Here is a 17,500-nt window from a genome sequence, read left to right on the forward strand (position 1 = left end):
AACCTTTAAGAAAATCCGACTCACAACACATGCACCACAAGGTATCATATAGATATGAATAATTCATGAAGGCGATGGAGATTGGTTTGTTTTTAGAAAGAAGAGGTTAATGCCCCGCCTTGGGATAATTTTACTGCTTCAGAAAAGTATATAAAGACGTGTGTGTGTGTGTGTGTGTGTGTGTGTGTGTATAATTCAGACTTTCTGCAGACTGTCTCACTTTGTTGTTTCAATAAAGTTTGATGATCTTTGGCATCTACAAATCCTCTGTCTCTGAAGTGTTTAACTTAGGTTGGAAAGATTGTTTTCCACGACACTCTCACGTGTGTCCCTCAGTGCAGATTGGGCGGTGTGATACGCTGATACACATCATAGGACCAGAAAATAGAATAATCAATCATGTCTATTGATAGATATTTTCCTATATCCTCTATATCACCAGTGTCACATGTTGTATTCATATTGTTCCCATGGTGACAGTGTTCTGTTTTTCTTCTTCTCGTTGGTGAAGTTCTGTTCAATGTCACTTTCAAATAAAAGGAGAAAAGAAAAAGTGCCTTTCACTGGTGTTTAGATCACAAAATGATCAGAAAGCAGTGATGAATACATGCAGTTATTCTGTAGAGATCATTTCTTCATCAGTTTTAGAGAAAAGGTAATAAATGGTGATAGGAGGTTTTGTCCACATGGCCCCGCCCTCAGTGCAGACGTAACGTGTTGGTGTAAAAAGTGAAACTCTTCTGGAACAGTACCAGAGGTTTGTTTAAAGATGATTAGAGTAATTATTAACCAGCATTAATCCAAACAGTGCAGTTCAGTGTTACATTAAAATAATAAACCATGCAGTGATACATTTATAAATCAAAATACTCACTCAGCTCTTCTGGAGGCTTTGACCACTGGCAGCAGCTTCAGAAGACATTCCTCTGATGGGTCATATTTCCACAAATTAAACACATCCAGCTCCTGATCTGAGTTCAGTAACACAAACACCAGAGCTGACCACTGAGCAGGAGAGAGTCTGGTTCCACTGAGACGACCGAGACCTCCTCTGTTCAGGTAAGTCTGTACTTCCTGCACTAGAGAATGATCATTCAGTTCATTCAGACAGTGGAACAGATTGATGGATTTCTCTGGAGATGGATTCTCCCTGATCTTCTTCTTGATGTACTCGACTGTTTCCTGTTTGCTGTGAGAGCTGCTTCCTGTCTGGGGCATTAAGCCTCGTAAGAGAGTCTGATTGGACTCCAGTGAGAGACCCAGAAGGAAGCGGAGGAACAGGTCCAGGTGTCCGTTCTCACTCTGTAAGGCCTTGTTCACTGCAGTCCTGAGGAGATCAGACATGTCTGACTTTCTGAAGAAATTAGAACGTTCAGTGCTTTGCTCCACTAACACATTTGTCTTTCTAAAAATAAAGCAGAAAAATGCATATAAAGCAGCCAGAAACTCCTGAACACTCAGATGTACAAAGCTGAACACCTTCCCCAGGTGAAGCCCAAACTCCTCTCTGAAGATTTGGGTACACACTCCTGAGTACACTGACACTTCTCTCACATCAATGCCACACTCTCTCAGGTCTTCCTCATAGAAGATCAGGTTTCCTTTCTCCAGCTGTTGGAAAGCCAGTTCTCCCAGTGCCAGGATACTCTCTCTGGTCTGCTGAGGATCAGGGTCACATTTCTCATGGTACTTTTGGTCCTTGTGTTTGATCTGCAAGATCAGGAAGTGTGTGAACATTTGAGTCAGAGTCTTGGGGATCTCTCCACTCTCTGCTCCACCCAACATTCTCTCTAGAACAGTGGCTGAGATCCAGCAGAAGACTGGGATGTGGCACATGATGTAGAGGCTTCTTGAAGACTTCATGTGTGAGATGATTTTATTGGCCAGGCTCTGATCACTGATCCTCTTCCTGAAGTACTCCTCTTTCTGAGGATCACTGAACCCTCGTACCTCTGTGACCTGGTCTACACACTCAGGAGGGATCTGATTGGCTGCTCCTGGTCGAGAGGTGATCCAGAGGAGAGCAGAGGGAAGCAGATTCCCCTTGATGAGGTTCGTCAGCAGCACATCCACTGAGGCTGACTCTGTCACATCACACAGTCTCTCATTCTTCTGGAAATTTAGAGGAAGTCGACACTCATCCAGACCATCAAAGATCAACACCACTTTGTAGGAGTCACAGTCTATTACTTCTAGTTTTCTCATTTCAGGGAAAAAGTGATGAAGAAGATCCATCAGACTGAGATGTCTCTGCTTCATCAGATTCAGCTCTCTAAAGGGAAGTGGAAACATGAAGGTGACGTCCTGATTTGCTTTTCCTTCAGCCCAGTCCAGAATGAACTTCTGCACAGAGACTGTTTTTCCAATTCCAGCAACTCCTGTAGTCAGCACTCTTCTGATGGACTTGTCTTTAAAGAGATCATTACATTTGATGGGTGTCTCCTGTGTTGCTGGTCTCCTGGACGCTGTCTCAATCTGTCTCACCTCATGTTCATTATTGACGTCTCCACTCCCACCCTCTGTGATGTAGAGCTCTGTGTAGATCTCATTCAGAAGTGCTGAGCTTCCATGCTGTGAGATTCCTTCATTAATTCTTTTAAACTTCTCTCTCAGGCTGGATTTCAGCTTTGTCTGATACACAGAGGCCACAGACTCTAATAAACAAAGTAATAAGATGTTTTAATGTAAAATCACTGAACACAGGATTAAATGTAAAATTCTAATGCTGCTGTTCATTCCTGATTCATGTAGTAAATATTCCTGAAGGAACAGGACCATTGTACAGAGTCACCACAAGCTGGACCACGAACAGAACAGAAAAGCAGCAGATGTACATGATACTAAACTCAAACCTCAAACTAAAAGTGTTCCTATCTAAAACTATTTCCTCTCTCTGAAGTGAACCTGACGGAATAAAGCCATGACTCAGAGCTCTTACTGTTGTGCAGTGTGTTAGCGAGATCTGTGTGGTTCATGTTCTTCAGGACGTGCAGTGTGATCTTCAGCGCTCCGTCTCTGACACTGTGCAGATCCTCCTCATCCTCCACCTCCCTCTCAGTGCATGCTGGGTAATCTGGACTCAGGAGCTTCCTAAACCTCTTCAGCTCATTCTTTATCAGAGTGATGACTTTGTGTTCCAGCTCCTGGTTAGAAACACACAGGAACACATCTAAATATTATAATGTTACACACTGAGAGATGCTTTTATTTTATGAAAAGAAGAAAAGTCTCTTTCTATTCCCACAGTTACAGCTGAAATTCTGTCTGATTACCCATAATGCTGCTGCACATCAATAAATCAGTAAATTGTCATGATCTTAAATAAAAAACCTTCACCCTGCTCACACACAAGTTACACACATTAAAAAGACACACACCTTGAATATGGAGTCCAACTGATTTCTGCTGAGGTTTGATTTCTTCTGTTGTGGTCTGTGAAGAAATAAAACACATGATGTGATATAGACTATATGTATTCATAGCTGCACAACACACACTAATACATACAGAGACAGATATTTAACACTATCCTCTTAACACAATACACTGATTTCAGGATTTCTCACTGACACTAACATGTTTATGAATAAAATAGTGATCTAGTCATTAATGTCCCAGGTGTAAATGTTGTTGTGTAGCACCACAGACCCTCCAGCTCAGGGACTGCAGGCTGAACTGAACTCTTAAAGCAGTTTTCCTCACTGCCAGTCCGAGAGCTGCAGCACTGCACAGTTTAGTGTTTTACTGCTTCAACACCTGATAAAGATCATGAAGGGCTTCAGAATGAGACCAGTGAGTTTGATCAGGTGGAACACTGCTGTAAAACACCTCACTGTTCTGACCTCACATCAGGAGAACTGGCTCCATCTCTGAAGTGAAGTGGCTGCTCCATTGACCGGTCACTCTTCATGGACACACAGCTGGGTTCTGGTGAGTCTGATCTCTTTCCCTCCATCATTCTAGAATTAAACAGAAATATCAGCAATAATTAATACTCTGCTGTCTCAGCACTGTTACACAATGTGTTCATCATTAAACACCAATAATTCCATCTTTTTAATTCAGCTCCAGTCTGCACACTTATTCAAACAGGAGACACGCCCCATACCTCAGGAATTACACTGATGTCAGGAGTCCCAGTCACAGATAACTGACTCAGCTGGGTCTTAAAGCCTGTAGAGTTCACTGACTCAAAGCTACGCTGCTCTTCTCCTCCACATTACACAGTCCTTTTTACTCTTCTCTCAGTGAATGGTTTCTCTAAACTGTTCTTATATCAGATCAGTGATATATTCACTGCTATTAAACACCTTAAACCAAAGTCTAGTTCCTCTGTTAACTAGTGAGTGTTTAGAGATACAGATCTGTTCCATGAGACGGTGTGTGTTTATTGCTGGTGAATGGAAAAGTAACTCACCTCTCGTCTCCCTTTAAGTCCTGTTCTCCAGACACACTCATGTTGGAGGTCATGTCTCCTTCTCCAGATTACAGCAGGACACACGTTTACTTCACTCCAATATCGGTGTGTTAAATCAAACCCTGTATCAGCAGAGTTCACTTACAGAAAATAGTCTCTGTATCAAGTCATAAAACAACCTGTGTACATTCAAACTTCAGTACAAACCCACAAAACTCTTCTGCATCTAGTGTACATTCAGTGTGTTTATATATTATAGCTTTAGATGTAGATACTCACTGTGTTTTTACTCCTGAAATGCTGTATTTTCCCCTCCACACAAAATGGAGACTGACTTTCACTTTCACTTCCTAGTTTACTCTGCAGAGGGGGAGGGGCAGTGAGGTAGGGTAATAAACACACACACAGAGATATGGTTTGTTTTCAGACAGCTTTCTGATCCATCGAGCAAAGGCCTGTAAATACTGAAAGTATAAGCCTGAAAACGCTGCAAATACAGAGAACAGAATTAAAAGTCTGGTAAAATCTACTTCACACACATTATCATTTCATTACCTTCATTTATTATCTCGTGACTTCATTCAGCTGTGCACGAACAACTGTCAGAGCTCTATACAAATATATAAACTAAAATAAAATAACAGGAGCTAGAAACACTCAGATCATTAGATAAAGAAGCAGAACTCATACACTGAGTAAGTTTACTTAAATATCTGCAGAAATGTATTTTTCTGGTTTTCCCTTAATGAGAGCGAGTATCCTGATATTAGTGAGGATTGGTGTGTAAGTAGTTTTTGTGTGAATAATGAATGTTTCTCAGAATAAAGGTGATGATGGAGAGTAAGTTAAACACATTGGTCAGACGAGTAACTAACCCAGTGTTTCCCAATCGAGGTTCCGTCTGATGAGAGCAGGGGTGCGTGTAAAAATCCTTCAAACATTTTCTAAAATGATCAAATGTCTAGAAAACATTTAATATTGATGAGAAATATCTGATGTCTGAAATAATAACACAGACACAGAAATAATAAGACAGACACACACACAGACACACAACAACAATAATAATAAACTAGACCAGTACATTTCCTGAATAAAATGTGTGCTGCTTGCCATGGCAAAATTAGGATCAGGCGCCAATACTTTCGATAGCCGAAAGCGTAGAGTGCCAAGACTTTTGACAGCCAGAAGAGTGGGGTGCCAATACTTTTGACAGTTGCCGGCGTAGGGTGCCAATACTTTTGAAAGCTGGACGCGATGGGCGTCAATTCTTTTGAGAGCTAGAGGCACAGGGCGCCAATACTTCTGAGAGCCGGCCGTGTAGTGCAGCTATACTTTTTAGAGCTGGCCGTGTAGGGCGGAAATACTTTGGAGAGCCAGCCATGCGGGGTGCCAATACTTTTGAGAGTCAGCCAGATAGGGTGCCAATACTTCTGAGAGCCGGACAGATTGGTTGCCAATACTTTTTAGAGCTGGGCGTGTATGGAGGCAATTCTTTTAGAGCTGGCAGTGTAGAGCGTCAATTCTTTCGCAACTCAATGCAAGTCTATGGGAAATTTTCCGACTTTGAGCTTCCTTACCGGGAATGCCGACATTCCGATCACTTCCGTAATACATAGCACACCTCTCCTCAATAAGCCGATCGATTCGACACCTCAACCGTCGATCTCCGACAAACGGTGCGGGACTAGTTTCGCACCGAAAAAAAAGTGGAAGAAGAAGAAGAAGAAGAAGATTATAATTATAATAAGTTTGCCAAATAACAATAATAGTGCTTTTCAAGCACCATTAATTATAATAATAATAATAATAATAATAATAATAATAAGTAGGCCGAAGAACAATAGTAGTGCTTTTCAAGCACCATTAATTATAATAATAACTAGACCGGTACATTTCCTGAAGAAAATGTGGATGGTGCTTGCCAGGGCAAAACCGGAATGGGGCGCCAATACTTTCAAGAGCCGATGGCGAAGGGCGCCAATACTTTTGAGAGCCGGACAGATAGGGCGCAAGCACTGTTGGAGCCGGCCGTGTAGTGGCCCAATTCCTGAAGAAAATGTGAGTGGTGCTTGCACTGGCAAAATTTGGATCGGGCGCCAATACTTTCGAGAGCCGGATGGATAGGTTGCTACAGGGTTTCAGCATGATGATAGCATGTTTTAGCACGTGTTAGCATCATGCTAGCATCATGCTAGCATGTTTTAACATGTTTTAGCATCATGCTTGCACGTTTTAGCATCATGCTTGCACGTTTTAGCATCATGCTTGCACGTTTTAGCATCATGCTTGCACGTTTTAGCATCATGCTTGCACGTTTTAGCATCATGCTTGCACGTTTTAGCATCATGCTTGCACGTTTTAGCATCATGCTAGGATGTTTAACCATCATGCTTGCACGTTTTAGCATCATGCTTGCACGTTTTAGCATCATGCTTGCACGTTTTAGCATCATGCTTGCACGTTTTAGCATCATGCTAGCATGTTTTAGCATGTTTAACATCATGCTAGCATGCTTTAGCATCATGCTGACATGTTGCTAGCATGTGTTAGCACTATACTGGCCGTTTAGGGTGCTAATACTTTTAAAGCTGGACAAATAGGGTGCCAATATTTTCGAGAGCCGGACAGATAGGGCGCCAGCATTGTTAGAGCCGGCCGTGTAGTGCGCCAATACTTTTTAGAGCTGACTGTCAAGGGTGCCAGTACTTTTGAGAGCTGGCCGTGCGGGGTCCCAATACTTTTGAGCGCCGGCCAGATAGGGTGCCAATACTTTTGAGAGCCGAACAGATCGTGTGCCAATACATTTTAGAGCCGGACGTGTACGGAGGCAAAACTTTTAGAGCTTTCTCCTTAGAGGGCCAATACTTTCGAAACTCAATGCAAGTCTATTTGAAATTTTCCGAATTTTAGCGGGAATTCCGGCATTCCGATCGCTTATAAAAGTCACAGCACACATCTCCTCAATAAGCCGATCGATTCAACACCTCACCTGTCGATCTCCGACAAACGGTGCGGGACTAGTTACGCGCCGAAAAAAACGTGGAATAATAATAATAATAATAATAATAATAATAATAATAATAATAATAATAAGTATGCAAGAGAACAATAGTAGTGCTTTTCAAGCACCACTAATAAAACACTTACTGTTACGATAGACAGCCACCTCCTCTTTGAAGCATTCCTCAAAATAAAAATAAAACTTTAGCGGTGCTAAAATGAGAAGCCGCAGGTTCGTTTAAATCACACAGCGCAAACACTGGTACACAGCAGAGATCTTAGAGACTTCTAAGTCCACCTATTGCTGGGGGTATCGTAAAGCCATTAACACCCCCAGACACCAACTCATTATCATAAACATACTGATAGGATTACACCACGACCCCCGGTCATAAAATAAGTGTCTCCACACAAAGCTCTTGCTCAGGAAAACACAAAGATCATAAATTAGACTACCTACAAACTGTTGCTCAGGAAAACACAAAGATCATAAATTAGACTACCTACAAACTGTTGCTCAGGAACACACAAAGATCATAAATTAGACTACCTACAAACTGTTGCTCAGGAAAACACAAACATCATAAATTAGACTACCTACAAACTGTTGCTCAGGAAAACACAAACATCATAAATTAGCACACTACTTCGATTGACAGTTTGACAGAAAGTACTGTCTACTGGTGAAACACGTGTATGGGCGGGGTTTAGAGAGAGAGAGAGAGAGAGAGAGAGAGAGAGAGAGAGAGAGAGAGAGAGAGAGAGAGAGAGGTGTCTGTAACGTATGTATGGGCGGGGTTTAGAGAGAGAGAGAGAGAGAGAGAGAGAGAGAGAGAGAGAGAGAGAGAGAGAGGTGTCTGTAACGTATGTATGGGCGGGGTTTAGAGAGAGAGAGAGAGAGAGAGAGAGAGAGTGAGAGAGAGAGAGAGAGAGAGGTGTGTCTGTAACATGTATGTATGGGCGCGGTTTAGAGAGAGAGAGAGAGAGAGGTGATGGGGTTTTTTGTCTTCTAGTTTAAACATTACGGAGATTCTTTTAACCAGCACTTTAACATTTTTACCTCGTAAGGATATTTTGTTTAGAAGTCGTGTAATACGCGCGATTCTTTTTAAACAGCTCTTTTAACCATTTTTACATCCTAAAGTTTTTATGAGTTTTTTTGGAAGCCTAGTAATACGGATTCTTTTTAAACAGCTCTTTTAAATCATTTTTACATCCTAAAGGTTTGTGATTAGAATGTATGTAATACAAACAATTATTTTAAACAGAATCTTTTATATAAAAAAAAAACAAAAAAAAAAAAAAACTACACTACACTTTTTATTCAAAGGCAAACCAGGCTCCTAAAAACATAATCAACAATTGTTTTAATTTATTTCACAAACAAATATTCTACTCATATATGTACACATTCAAACATCATGCTTTTTCTAACAATGTGTTTACACAAACGAAATAACGCCACACAGTAACACAAACACATCCCCGTATTAACCATTGATACTCTTTTCAGACGTATTTCACCCCAGCCCCCCGTCATAAATTAGGCCACTTACAGAAATGTCGGCCTGAGAAGCACAAAGGGCTATAAATCAGCACACACTACTTTGATTGACAGTTTGACAGAAAGTGTGTGTTACTCTCGTTGGAACAAAGTTACTGGTGTGACTCTAATTCTCTTTATTTTTAATGGTCTAGTAAAAGGGCAGTCTGTGCTCCGGCTCCCTATAGTGGCCTGTGTGAATCACTGCCTCTTGTCACATTTTTATAAAATATTATCTATTAATTTATTAATATCTGTGTGTGTGTGTGTGTGTGTGTGTGTGTGTAGGACTACACAGTGTCTTTGTGTGTTAACAGGAGCTCAGCTATTCTCTCTGAATAAAGAGGAACTTTGCGCTGTCATTCCTGAAGAAGGAGCGAGGGTGTACAGACAAGTTGCCGTACAGAAGGCACTGCTGGAGGTAAACACACACACACATGCGCACGCGCACACACACACACACACACACACACGCACGCTAATGATGTGTATAAATGATGAGTGTTTTTTTCTCAGGATGTCAGAAAGGCAACAGAGCTGGAGGCAGTGATGGAGAAACAGAAGATGAAGGTGGATTTCACAGAGGAGAGTGGAACTCATACGCCTCGTACTCTAGCATACTACCCCCCCCCCCCCCCGCACCTACACCCCATACTACACCCCCCCCCACCTACACCCCATACTACACCCCCCCTCCACAAACACATGTAGTTTATATATACACATTGATGTACATGGTATGGTGTAAGAAAAAAAAAAAAACAACATAACATATATTTAATGCCTTTACACACACACACACACACACACACACACACACACACACACACACACACACACACACACACACACACACACACACACGTCTGTCTGATATATTACAGACTATTCCTCACACACTTACACAAATCAACTGCCATTTTATGGTAAAGCTGCCTAAATGTAAATGTTCAATCTTTGACTGTACATTCATAAATTATAATAACTTGTGTGGCATTCTCTGTTATTTTAAATATCTGTGTGTGTGTGTGTGTGTGTGTGTGTGTGTGTGTCTGTGTTTCAACATCATTTTACAAAAACACTATTCAACGTTTCATCAGAGAGTCTGCATCTTTTGATCAAAGTTGCATGGCGCGAGACCATTCAGTGCTTTATAGGTTAATAAAAGTATTTTATAATCAATGTGAGATTTTACAGGGAGCCAATGCAGTGTGGATAAGATCGGGGTGATGTGTCGTATCTTCTAGTTCTAGTTAGGACTCTAGCAGCTGCATTCTGGACTAACTGGAGCTTATTTATATTCCTACTGGAACATCCAGACAGTAAGGCATTACAGTAATCTAGTCTAGAGGTGACGAAAGCATGAACTAATATTTATGCATCATGTAGTGACATTAGACAACCCCAATACCGAAAAAGTTGGGACAGTCTGGAAAATGCTAATAAAACAATGAGGGTCATTTGTAAATGTACATTGACTTGTATTTACACAAAAAACATAAAGACGAGGTATTTGAGGTTTTACCTAATCAACTGCAAAGTTTCTGGAAGATGAACATTCATTTTGAAGTTGATGCTGCAACACGTTCCAAAAAAGTTGGGACAGGGGTCATTTAGGATTAATAGCGATGTGACGAGTTGAAAGAAGAAGGTGATGTGAAACAGGTGAGGTCTAATTATCGTCTAATCATATGTATAAGGAGCCTTCAAAAAAGACCGAGTCCTTCAAGAGTAAGGATGGGTCGAGGCTCGCCAACAGATATGTCAGCAAATAATCCAACACTTTGAGAAGAACATTCCCCAAAGACAAATCGGTAGGATTTTGGTCATTTCACCTTCTACAGTGCACAATATAATTAAAAGATTCAAGGAATCCGGTCAAATCTCGGTGCGTAAAGGGCGAGGCATAAAACCACTTCTGAATGCGCGTGATCTCCGCTCCCTCAGACGTCACTGTCTTAAAAACCGTCGTGAGTCTGTAATGAAGATCCTGACATGGGCTCGGGAATACTTAGGTAAACCTTAGTCAGTCGACAGCATTCGCCGCTGCATCCACAGATGCAAGTTAAGGCTTTACTATGTAAAGCAGAGGCCATACATCAACACTGTCCAGAAGCTCCGCCCACTTCTCTGGGCTCGGTCTTATCTAAGATGGACAGTAGCACATTGGAATCTTGTTTTGTGGTCCGATGAGTCGACATTTGAAATAGTTTTTTGAAAAACAACCGTCGTGTTCTCCGAGCCAAAGAGGAAAAGGACCATCCAAGCTGTGATCAGAGTCAGATCCAAAAGCCAGCGTCTGTCATGGTATGGGGGCGTGTCAGTGTCCATGGTATGGGGGCGTGTCAGTGTCCATGGTATGGGGGCGTGTCAGTGTCCATGGTATGGGGGCGTGTCAGTGTCCATGGTATGGGGGCGTGTCAGTGTCCATGGTATGGGGGCGTGTCAGTGTCCATGGTATGGGGGCGTGTCAGTGTCCATGGTATGGGTAACACATCTGTGAGGGCATCATTAATGCAGAAAGATATGTACACATTTTGGAGCTACACATGCTGCCAACCAGAGCAGGACAACGCCAAACCACAAACGCATGGTTGTGTAAGAAGAGAGTGCTGGCGCTAGCATGACCTGCCTGCAGTCCTGACCTGCCTCCGATGTATGGTGCATTATAAAGCTCAAAATAAGGCACTGATGGCCTCGTACAGAAGCACAGCTAAAGAAATGTATAATGGATGAATGGGGGGAAATTCTCCTTGCTAACCTTAACCAACTGGTGTCTTCACTCAGCACCCAAACACTTAATAAGTGTTATTAAAAGAAAAGGTGATGTTACACAGCGGTAAATAGTCAACTGTCCCAACTTTTTTGGAGTATGATGCAGTCATTATATAGTCAATATTTCTGAGATGAAAGAAAGCTATCCTAGTAATATTATCTACATGAGCATCAAATGATAGGCTGGAGTCAATAATCACTACAAGGTCTTTAACTGCTGCACATGATGAAACAGAAAGACCATCCAGAGTAACCATGTGATCAGAAAGATTACTTCTAGCTACACGTGGGCCTAATAAAAGTATTTCTGTTTTATCAGAATTAAGTAAAAGGAAGTTAGTTAACATCCAACGTCTAATGTCCTTTACACAATCCTCAACTTTACTAAGCTTCTGTCTGTCCTCTGGCTTCGCTGAAACATACAGCTGTGTATCATCAGCATAACAGGGGAAGCTAATTCCATGTTTACGAATAATTTGACCTAGGGGTAGCATATATAAAGTAAAGAGCAGTGGGCCTAAAACAGAACACTGTGGAACACCAAATTTAACCTCGGTATGTGTGGAGAAGTCTCCATTTACATCTACGAACTGATAACGATCGGTCAGATAAGACCTGAGCCAGGAGAGGACTGTTCCCTTAATACCAACAACATTTTCAAGATCATTCACAAGATCTGTGCCTCGATACAAGCCTGTCTCAGAGGTCTACAGACAGTTCCTTGGACTTCATGGCTTGGTTTGTGCTCTGACATGCATTGTTAACTGTGGGACCTTATATAGACAGGTGTGTGCCTTTCCAAATCATGTCCAATCAACTGAATTTACCACAGGTGGACTCCCATCACGTTGTAGAAACATCTGAAGGATGATCAGTGGAACCAGGATGCACCTGAGCTCAATTTTGAGTGTCATGGCAAAGGCTGTGAATACTTATGTACATGTGCTTTTTTTGTTTTTTATTTTTAATAAATTTTCAAAGATTTCAAACAAACTTCTTTCACGTTGTCATTATGGGGTATTGTTTGTAGAATATTGAGGAAAATAATGAATTTAATCCATTTTGGAATAAGACTGTAACATCACAAAATGTGGAGAAAGTGAAGCGCTGTGAATACTTTCTGGATGCACTGTACATCACTACAATTACAATCACCACAGATGGAAACTGGATGTGTGTTTGTGTGTACCTCAGTATCTCCAGTGTACAGTGTGTGTGTGTGTGTGTGTGTGTGTGTGTGTGTCTGTGTACCTCAGTATCTCCAGTGTACAGTGTGTGTGTGTGTGTGTGTGTGTGTGTGTGTGTGTGTGTGTACCTCAGTATCTCCAGTGTACAGTGTGTGTGTGTGTGAGTGTGTGTGTGTACCTCAGTATCTCCAGTGTACAGTGTGTGTGTGTGTGTGTGTACCTCAGTATCTCCAGTGTACAGTGTGGATTCTCCAGTCCAGCAGAGAGCAGCTTCACTCCTGAATCCTGCAGGTTATTGTCACTCAGGTTCAGTTCTCCCAGTCTGGAGGAGTTTGATCTGAGAACTGAGGACAGAACTCTACAGCTTTCCTCTGTCAGATCACACCCACGCAGACTGGAAGAGAAATGATGAAATATCAGAACACTGATCACACACACACACACACACAGCCATAATACAGCTAAAGTTTCCCATGTAACAGAAATATGAGTGCGTTTGTCTCACACACAGAAGTCAGGGGACATGACACCAAATCAGCATTATTATTATTATTATTAATAATAATAACAACATCAGTTAGAATGATCCTTAAAGGACTGAAAACATTTTTGTTTGAACAAATGCTTCCTTATAATTGAAACATGAAGCCATTTGAAAAGACCCATGACACTTGTTGAGACCATGCGCGATCAAAACGTCAATGAGCCTTGGAGTCACTCTTAAGCCTTGTCTCATTCTCCATCACGATAAAGAAGGCTGGTAAAGAAGGTTGGCACATTGAAACGATCAAAACATAAACCATCAGAACATAAATGAACCAAGGAAATGCACTTAAGTCTTGTCTCATGCTCCCTTCCTCTGATGGCCAAGAGAACATGGCACTGGACTTGGAATGCACTGGGGTCTCCCCTACGCAACTCGAAGCCTGCTCAAGGCATGTCAGCGGTCTGTGTCAACTAACTCGTGTGCACTATCTTCCCGACTGCAGAGAGAAAAGGGCACTGGACTTGAACTACACTGGGGTTTCACCTGTGCAACTTGAAGCCTGTTATGAAACTGTGTCATAATGCAGAGGGAACTCTATTCAGATGAGCAGGAAAGCACCTTGGCATTCATCAAACACGCTTGTGTTTTATACTAGAAAAATGCTTTGATGTAAAGTAAGTCGTCCGAATGTGTTCATGTAAACTAGTAAAGGCTGTAATTACTTGACTGAAGTAAATGGACTGAAGAGGGCGTCCACGTGCGGAAACCTGAGAATATAAACGAGACTGCAAAGTTGTTGTTGAAGAAGGGTCGAACACGGACAGACACGTCCGTCAGGTCCAGTAGAATAGCCTAGTGCTTCCTTAAATCACTTTGAGGCGTCGGACTCTAAATCCAGCGGGGTTTTCTTGCGCAGTTATGAACCCTGCTTGCAGCTTTGTCAGCTGTAGGTGTCAAGTCACTGGTGCTCAATCTCCTGCTGTTTATTTAAAGCAGAGTATGTATGCACCCTAACCCTAAAGTTTCCCATGTAACAGAAATATGAGTGCATTTGTCTCACACAGAAATCAGAGGACATGACACCACATCATCATCATTATTATTATTATTATTATTATTATTATTATTATTATTAATAATATTAATAATAACATCATCAGTTACAATGATCCTTAAAGGACTGAAAACATTTTTGTTTGAACAAATGCTTCATTATAATTGAAACATGAAGCCATTTTTAATAAAAGTATTAAAAAGTCTCCTATTTAAAAATAAACAAAATAAATAAAATAAATAAGAAATCTCCCATTTGAACAAAAGATGAGATACGATAATACTTTATTAATCCCAAGGTGGAGAAATGAGGGAATTAGGAGGAAAAAGGAGCAGGACCTGCTGTGGCTTTGTTTGGAAATATTTTTGTTGGTGAAATAGAACAGAAACAGACAATATTGAGTGTAAAATGTACGTCAGGTAATATTATCTTATTGTTTACATGTTAGCATAGCATGTTAAATTAACTACTAAATAAAAATAACATCAGCTGTATGAGCTTTTAAATAACGTCCTATTACACCAAGGCCAGACTCCTCCTCCGTAATTGCAGGTAATTTCATCACCTTCTTTAAAGTCTGTTAAAGCAAACAGACCAAGATGTGGGCTTCCATCTACTTCAGTCTTCTGCATTCTGCCATTTGGGTGCTTGTGGTCATCATTAACCAGCCTACCAAAAGATCCGTCTTCTTTTGCAGCATCAATACTTAATACACAACGAGAGAAAGAGAGAAGTATTCAGTGACCGAATATTCAACATCAAATTCTACAAATATGATAGCTCTGCACAGAATTTTTATTGTTAACCGTCAGATGTAAATGTTTAAGTGGACAAATACTTTACAACTGCAATTTTCAAGTACAATGAAAGTACACTTTGAAGAAAAACTGTGCAGACATTGTCATTTTTTATGCAGGTTAATTCTATGGATCATTTAATTAGTGGTGCTTGAAAAGCACTACTATTGTTCCCTTGTATACTTATTATTATTATTATTATTATTATTATAATTATTATTATTATAAATATTATTATTACTCTCCGGCCGGCACTCAAAAGTATTGGGACCCCGCATGGCCAGCTCTCAAAAGTACTGGCGCCCTTGACAGTCGGCTCTAAAATGTATTGGCGCACTACACGGCAGGCTCTAACAATGCTGGTGCCATATCTGTCCGGCTCTGGAAAGTATTGGCACCCTACGCTGTCGGCTCTGGAAAGTATTGGTGCCCTGCGCTGTCGGCTCTGGAAAGTATTGGCACCCGTCCCTGTTTCGCCAACGCAAGCACCACTCACAAGCACCACTTTTCTTCAGGAAATGTACCGGTCTAGTTATTATTATTATTCTTCCACTTTTTTTTCGGCGCGTAACTAGTCCCGCACCGTTTGTCGGAGATCGATGGGTGAGGTGTTGAATCGATCGGCTTATTGAGCAGAGGTGTGCTATGACTTTTATAAGCGATCGGAATGCCGGAATTCCCGCTATGGAAGCTCAAATTCTGAAAAGTTCCAATAGACTTGCATTGAGTTTCGAAAGTATTGGCCCTCTAAGGAGAAAGCTCTAAAAGTTTTGCCTCCGTACACGTTCGGCTCTAAAACGTATTGGCACACGATCTGTTCGGCTCTCAGAAGTATTGGCACCCTATCCGGCCGGCGCTCAAAAGTATTGGCACCCCGCACGGCCAGCTCTCAAAAGTACTGGCGCCCTTGACGGCTGGCTCTAAAAAGTATTGGCGCACTACACAGCCGGCTCCAACAATGCTGGTGTCATATCTGTCCGGCTCTCGAAAGTATTGGCACCCTATGCGGGGGCCTCTTGAATGTATTGGCGCCCTGTCCGGATTTCACCATGGCAAGCACCGCTCACATTTTCTTCAGGAAATGTACTGGTCTAGTTATAATTATTCTTCTTCCACCTTCGTGCCATTTTACCTCTAAAGAAAATGTTAATATATTGAGATTTTCAGTCCCTAGTGATGTTCTGAGTAAGAAAATAACCATATCCGTGCTTGCTAATAACTGTGCTGAGTGAGAACCTGTTCTACACACAGATCACAGCTCAGCTGCGGTGTTTAGAGACGCAGAATAAAAGGAGCGCGCTGTAGTTACAACATCGAAGCACATCACACCACCGCCCAGCGCTTTACAGATTCATAACAAACTAATAACTGGAACTAATGAGCTCGGCTCGGTCCAGACTACTGTCCACCCTGTCCTCGATTTCAGAGGCTTTAAACTCAATCCAGCGCTCAGATCGATAACTATTTAGGAAGCCTGACTCTGCTATTTATAACCGAACTATCCGTTACATGGTGAAGCTAGTTACAGAAGTCGGTATATCACTAAATATTCACATGACATGACAACCACCAAAGCCTATTTAATATATTAACTTCATTTTATTAACTTATTGTACTTACTAATGTGCTGGATTGGTTAAAGTGTGTGCTAACTCTGGCTAGTAAAGTCCGCTAGCATAACAATTACTTTAATATTGTGATTCAATTATAAATAAAGTCTTAAAGCACGGAAATAAAATTACAAACTTATAAACTGCAAAAAATAAAAATAATAATAATAACTTACCTTTCGTTGTATTTGGTCTCGTTGCAGCAGTAGAATCACTCCTTAGGGCAATGGAAAGCAGCTGGTGCTATTAGCCTGTGACAGCCAGGGCAGATGGGAAATGTAGTTCTTTTCCTACTTCCTGTGTGGTGTTTATGAACTATTAGTGCAGTCAAAAAAACTACACTCCCCCATAACCCGACTTAAGGATTTCGTTTTACTGTTTAGAGATTTTAAAAAAATGTCATTTCGCTGTGCGAAAATTTAAAAACTCAAACTTTAATTACTATTAAGACTTATAATTATTTGGAAAACATGATAACTATCTGTTCTAACTTATTAATGTTTATCTTATGCTAACAATCTAACCTTCTAACAGTCTAATTAGGCTTTTAACTTACCAGTCACTTTTTGTACACTTACATTTTCTGTTAATTTTAACTTGTAATTAAATATCAATATTAATGCCTAG

General features: G+C 41.1%; 2 protein-coding genes across 6 annotated transcripts in view; both read right to left on the reverse strand.

Moving 5' to 3' along the window:
• LOC128630126 (NLR family CARD domain-containing protein 3-like) overlaps nt 1–13,310 on the reverse strand; it is a 17,348-nt gene extending 4,038 nt beyond the window's left edge. Inside the window, exons 1-8 of one of the 3 annotated variants that reach the window (XM_053678706.1) lie at nt 13,146–13,308; nt 4,697–4,777; nt 4,418–4,539; nt 3,843–3,959; nt 3,378–3,432; nt 2,939–3,143; nt 875–2,654; nt 1–740 (exon numbers count right to left, since the gene is read on the reverse strand). The exon at nt 1–740 is cut by the window's left edge and continues 114 nt beyond it. In XM_053678706.1, the coding sequence (XP_053534681.1) occupies nt 614–740; nt 875–2,654; nt 2,939–3,143; nt 3,378–3,432; nt 3,843–3,959; nt 4,418–4,470 (2,337 nt within the window). In that variant the 5' untranslated portion in view covers nt 4,471–4,539; nt 4,697–4,777; nt 13,146–13,308 and the 3' untranslated portion in view covers nt 1–613. Of the gene's footprint in view, nt 741–874; nt 2,655–2,938; nt 3,144–3,377; nt 3,433–3,842; nt 3,960–4,417; nt 4,540–4,696; nt 4,778–13,145 lie in introns of all 3 variants that reach the window. The other 2 variants (XR_008394409.1, XM_053678705.1) reach the window with 2 other exon arrangements.
• Nucleotides 1–17,500, reverse strand: part of LOC128630129 (uncharacterized) — a 105,271-nt gene that overhangs the window by 19,764 nt on the left and 68,007 nt on the right. The gene's annotated exons all lie outside the window — the stretch shown is intronic.

Source organism: Ictalurus punctatus, unplaced genomic scaffold, assembly GCF_001660625.3.
Source record: "Ictalurus punctatus breed USDA103 unplaced genomic scaffold, Coco_2.0 Super-Scaffold_100046, whole genome shotgun sequence".
NCBI classification, from domain to species: Eukaryota; Metazoa; Chordata; class Actinopteri; order Siluriformes; family Ictaluridae; genus Ictalurus; species Ictalurus punctatus.